We start from the raw sequence: 4,881 nt of genomic DNA on the forward strand, positions 1-4,881 counted from the left end.
CATCGATGTATTCTGGGTAATTTTATATTGAGCAAAGATATTCTAAAACATCGTTGTTTTTCTAGTCGTAATTTATCTCTATCTAACGACATAGCGTGAAGGTTGGAGGTACTTTATTATTCGACCACATTGTTGATAGGAATCTATTTATACTGTAAATTTTTGATTTTCATTTAGTTATTTTTGGAAAAAAAAATGAAAAATTGGGACAAAACAACGATGTTTAGAAAACATCGGCTTAAAAACATCGATGTTTAGAAAACATCGGCTTAAAAACATCGATGTTTAGAAAACATCGGCTTAAAAACATCGATGTTTGGAAAACATCGGCTTAAAAACATCGATGTTTAGAAAACATCGGCTTAAAAACATCGACATCGATGTCGCATCCCTAATGTGATCCCCTATACTTCTGACATTGGACAATGCAAGTCCGGTGTGTCGACGGTCCATAGTTAATTCATTTTGACTGTACGCAATGAAAGTTTTTTTGTTACAGTTCCTCTTCAAGAGAAGCTGTAGGTAAAAAAAAAAAAAAATACACATGTTATGAATATTATATTCTCCAATTATTATGATCATTTACTGCTGAAAAAAATATTACTTATTGTTCGACCAAACAATTATGGGTAAAGTTTTTAGCTGTTAAATCACTTTTAACATATTCCGCCAAAGAGAACGGATATTTTTTCGAGTAAAATAATTATGACTTTGCATAAATGCATATGTATCAAATGCAAATTTGAAATAATTTATTAAAATTTCGAAGGCTGAGAAGCTATTCTTAAGAAAGTTTGACTCAGTTTAGTCAGCCGAGAACGAGTCCCATATCCGGTTCATTTTACTTATCCGCAGGTCTCTCTAACATTTCGCGATTCAGGTGTTCGCATAATTTTTTTTCTTAACAGAGGGATTCCAATACAAGAGATGTCAGGAGTATTCTGTAGCCTGGTGGTGGGTTTCACTCATCTTCACTAAATCTTTCACTCATGGCTCATTGACGGAATCTACTACTCAAAAGAGATCTAAAATACGTTTTATTATTTTGATGATATTAGATCTTTCTCTCCTAAAGTGACAATGAACTGCGTATTTAGAGGAAGTGAAGTCGATTTATGTGGGATATCTTTTCTTCTACAACTTATCAAAGGCAAAAGGTATTGTTTTTCTTTCATATTTTATTAATACCCATCCCATAAAAGTTTAGTGTTTAATCATTCCTGTTCGTAAATTATTTTAACTCTTTTACAATATGGTATATTCGAAGTTGACAATTTGATAGAATTTAACATGGGGACAGTTGATTATGTCCGAAACCGGTTTTCGATTAATGATCGTTCCAGTTTACATATTCGAATGTTTCAGCAAAAAAATAAATAAATAAATAAATAAATGAAGGAATATAAGTTCTTTCTATGAACGTCATTACAAAAAATACCTACTGAATTACAACTTAAGAGAAATTTTAATTCAGTTTATGTACATTTCGTATTCACATTTATTTATGGAATTTTTATTTATTTTTTTTTATTTAATATTAGTTTTTACGGTAGGCACAAAAGATGTTAAGTGTTTCTTATGACTCTTTTAATATTAACAATACACTAAGATGCGTAATGTTAAATTAAATTATTTGATACAATACGTTGTAATAATTTTATATTTTTTTTATCATAAATTACACATTTGCATGGTACCAATAAATACTTTAATAACAATAATGTTTTCTTCCAGGGACCGATCCGTGAAGCAAGACGATGGGATTTCTACAACCTCGAGGTACTAAGTTTATTTAATTTCATAAATTAAATATTAGTAAGAATTAAATTTATTATTCCTACGACCAGTATTGTGTAGTCTAGTCAACCTTTATTATCTGACTCAACCTTTGCAATTTACTGAAAATGGAGTGGTTTGAATTGAGCTATTCAATCCAAAAATCTTACTGATCAAGCAATCCACCAGTGTTCATTTCTTTATATTTTTGTAGTTTTTATTGTTTTGTTTTTTAATCGGTTTTAGGATTTCTCAGTTATAAACAAATAAATTCAAGTGCATAATCATTTTTATTATGCAAGCTTTTTTTAGAATAATGTCATGGCCATTCTTATCATGGGTGGAAAGACGCAATTTTCCTCTTTATGAAGAGTCCAAAAACCTGGGATAAACTGTGCACAAGATACTGAGCAGCAATCCAACCATAATTTGTGGATTAATTGGACACTTATTGAGTTTTTTTAACGATTTATATAGTCTAAAAAGAAGAAAATTGAATGATAACGATACATAAAAATAAAATGATAACAATATATAAGGAATTAGTAAACAAGACACTTGTGATACAAAAGATGTTATAACAGTCTGTCGTTAAAAATTCAAGATAACTAAGATTCTTAAATTATACTCAGGTACAAAAAGTACAAAGAACCAGGAAAAGTTTAATCAGAGACTCACAGCTAATTTCAATAGTTTTTATATTAATAAGTTAATTCAGACACAAATGTACACGAATAAACATCTATTCCAGATTCTTCTTTAAACAATGAGGGGATTGGATTGAAATGCAGCTAAATTCAAAATCATAACAACGCCAAAGTTTTACAGGAAAAAAACCTAAGATCAGTGTGATTAAAACAAAATCTAGTTAATGATTTATCATCTTTCCAAAGATTATTACCGAGATAATAAATAAATAAATGGAATCCAAAATTGTAATACCTTTGATGCCGTTTTTCAATTTCAGGCGCTTTTTAAATATTGCTCGATTAAACTATTTTAAAGTCTCTCCTTCCCGTTTTAAGCCATTATTTCAAAAGTGATATAGGGCCGTCGCTCTCTGGGGGGTTTTAGTGGTGCGGCGAAGGAATGCCTTTTTTTAGCGTTATGATCTCCTCTTGTGAGATTGTGACATGTCGTACATCGACCAACCTACTCGCTATAATTGTCTGTTTGAAAAGTCAGATAAGTAAGGCTACCCTGGAGGGTGGGAGTGGAGGGTTTCATGCCGTTTTTCAATTTCAGACGCTTTTTAAATATTGCTCGATTCAACTATGTTACCAACGGAACGGCCCCTCCCCGTTCCAATAATCCACTGGCGTAAGCCAACCAAGTTTACTACCTTTATTGGACCCCTCCCCTAACCTTATAATGCCAAAAGGCAATCCAAGATATCCTTCATAACCAGCTATACATATAGCATACCTCCTATATGTACGTACTAAATACCAATTAAAATCTTTTCAGGAGGGTACGAAAAAAAAAGTAATACCTTCAGATTTACTGCATTGTGTACTTCGTCTTTTAAATATTGGGGGAAAACGACTAAAATTACTCCTAAACGGTTTAATAATGACAAATACGAGAGTTGCATTGCTCGGAAGATGAGAAATAGCAGACTTACAAATTTCAGGAATGCATCGTTTTGTTAGAAGAATTCATTTCAAACTTCACTTTTCAAACTCGTGATATAAAACGAAACAATTTCAACCTGTTTTATTTTTTTCTCAGATTAATCCCATTGGACAAAACGGTTGGACAGGTGTCGATTTTTTTTTACAATGTAGAACCACAAAAAAAAGTACCGATCGAAATCGGAAACGGACATACCTTACACTCTCCTCGTTAGTGCGATTTCTCCTGTATAAATTGAAAAACAACCAGAGGTAGTACTGCTCCTTTTGGTACTCCACTTGGATGGTAATTGGCCTTGAATGAATTTCGAAACCTTTGCTACCCAAGAACGATTAATTAGTAATGACATAATGACCGAATACGCCTGTTAACAATACTCAAGGTAACAAGCTTGAGATATGAAGCCAACCTCTTTCGAGCTGATAATTGTTGAATTATCCGTGGATTTATTACGGTTAAAGTCGTTTATCACTTATTGTATGACCTCATAAAAGTCCATTCTTCTACGATTAAAACAAAGGGTTCGTGGAATTAAATCTTCAAGTTCAAAGATGGAAACAGTTACAAATTTATTCTGTTTGTCAGTCAAATATATATTGATAAAAAAACAGTGTTCAAAATCCCGTTATGAATGGGATTTGATAGATTACACGTTCATCGCTTGTGAAAGTACGATAGCGGTTCCTTGGTTTCACTATATAACTTTTGAATTAAATTATCGGTAAATGGAGCTGTAACGGCTGTTTGGAACTATTAGTTTCTTGTAAATGGATTTGTATGGAATAGTTAATGATGCAGCGTTATACATCAAATTCTGATGATGGATTATTTGATACATTGTATTTTTTATCTGTTGATAACTCGTATCGAAAGAGTTCAAGGTATTCGTCCCGAGGAGCTTGGCCTAATGAACTAATGTTTGGTCAATGTTGCTGGGACTACTGGCCTGGACCCTTGCCATCCAGTCAGAGGCTCCTAGATATCACTATCGGCTATTCAGTTTACTCTTCACATTACTAAAGTTACTCCTTGAACTTGCATTAATTGGGCATATCGGTATTTCGGGAAGAATAATGGCGCTATTGTAAACTTTGTGAAATTTACTTATCGCGTTGACCGGAACAAAAATACATTTACTAGATGTTTGTAAGTGGACATACTTTTACTTAAAAATTCGCCGAGGGAGGAATTTTGTAATAATATCTCATGGCTCTCTATGATTAGAAAAGTGACTAGGGATATTTTGTGAATCATTGAGACTGATAATTCTAGTCAATGAGCTTCTGACACTCATTATAAAATTATCACTATAAATTCCAAACAGTTGTAGTAATAAAATGTTTTTCAAATTCTATACTGTCACTGGATCTGGGCACTGTCAACATGAATGGGCTATAAAAACAAAAAGACAACAACTATCATTTAGAGAGAAAAAAAAAATATTATATAAATAAAAATAAAATAGATAAA

The 4,881-nt window shown here is 32.2% G+C and overlaps 1 protein-coding gene across 8 annotated transcripts in view; it reads left to right on the forward strand.

Moving 5' to 3' along the window:
• LOC106684090 (protein Aster-B) overlaps window positions 1-4,881 on the forward strand; it is a 251,168-nt gene that overhangs the window by 176,931 nt on the left and 69,356 nt on the right. For 7 of the 8 annotated variants that reach the window (XM_067048154.1, XM_067048160.1, XM_067048169.1 and 4 more), the window contains one exon: window positions 1,735-1,779. In XM_067048154.1, the coding sequence (XP_066904255.1) occupies window positions 1,735-1,779 (45 nt within the window). Of the gene's footprint in view, window positions 1-1,065; window positions 1,158-1,734; window positions 1,780-4,881 lie in introns of those variants that run through there. The other variant, XM_014425956.3, reaches the window with a different exon arrangement.

The sequence above is a fragment of the Halyomorpha halys genome, unplaced genomic scaffold (genome assembly GCF_000696795.3).
Source record: "Halyomorpha halys isolate HHAL.00 unplaced genomic scaffold, Hhal_1.1 Scaffold542.1, whole genome shotgun sequence".
In the NCBI taxonomy this organism is placed as follows: Eukaryota; Metazoa; Arthropoda; class Insecta; order Hemiptera; family Pentatomidae; genus Halyomorpha; species Halyomorpha halys.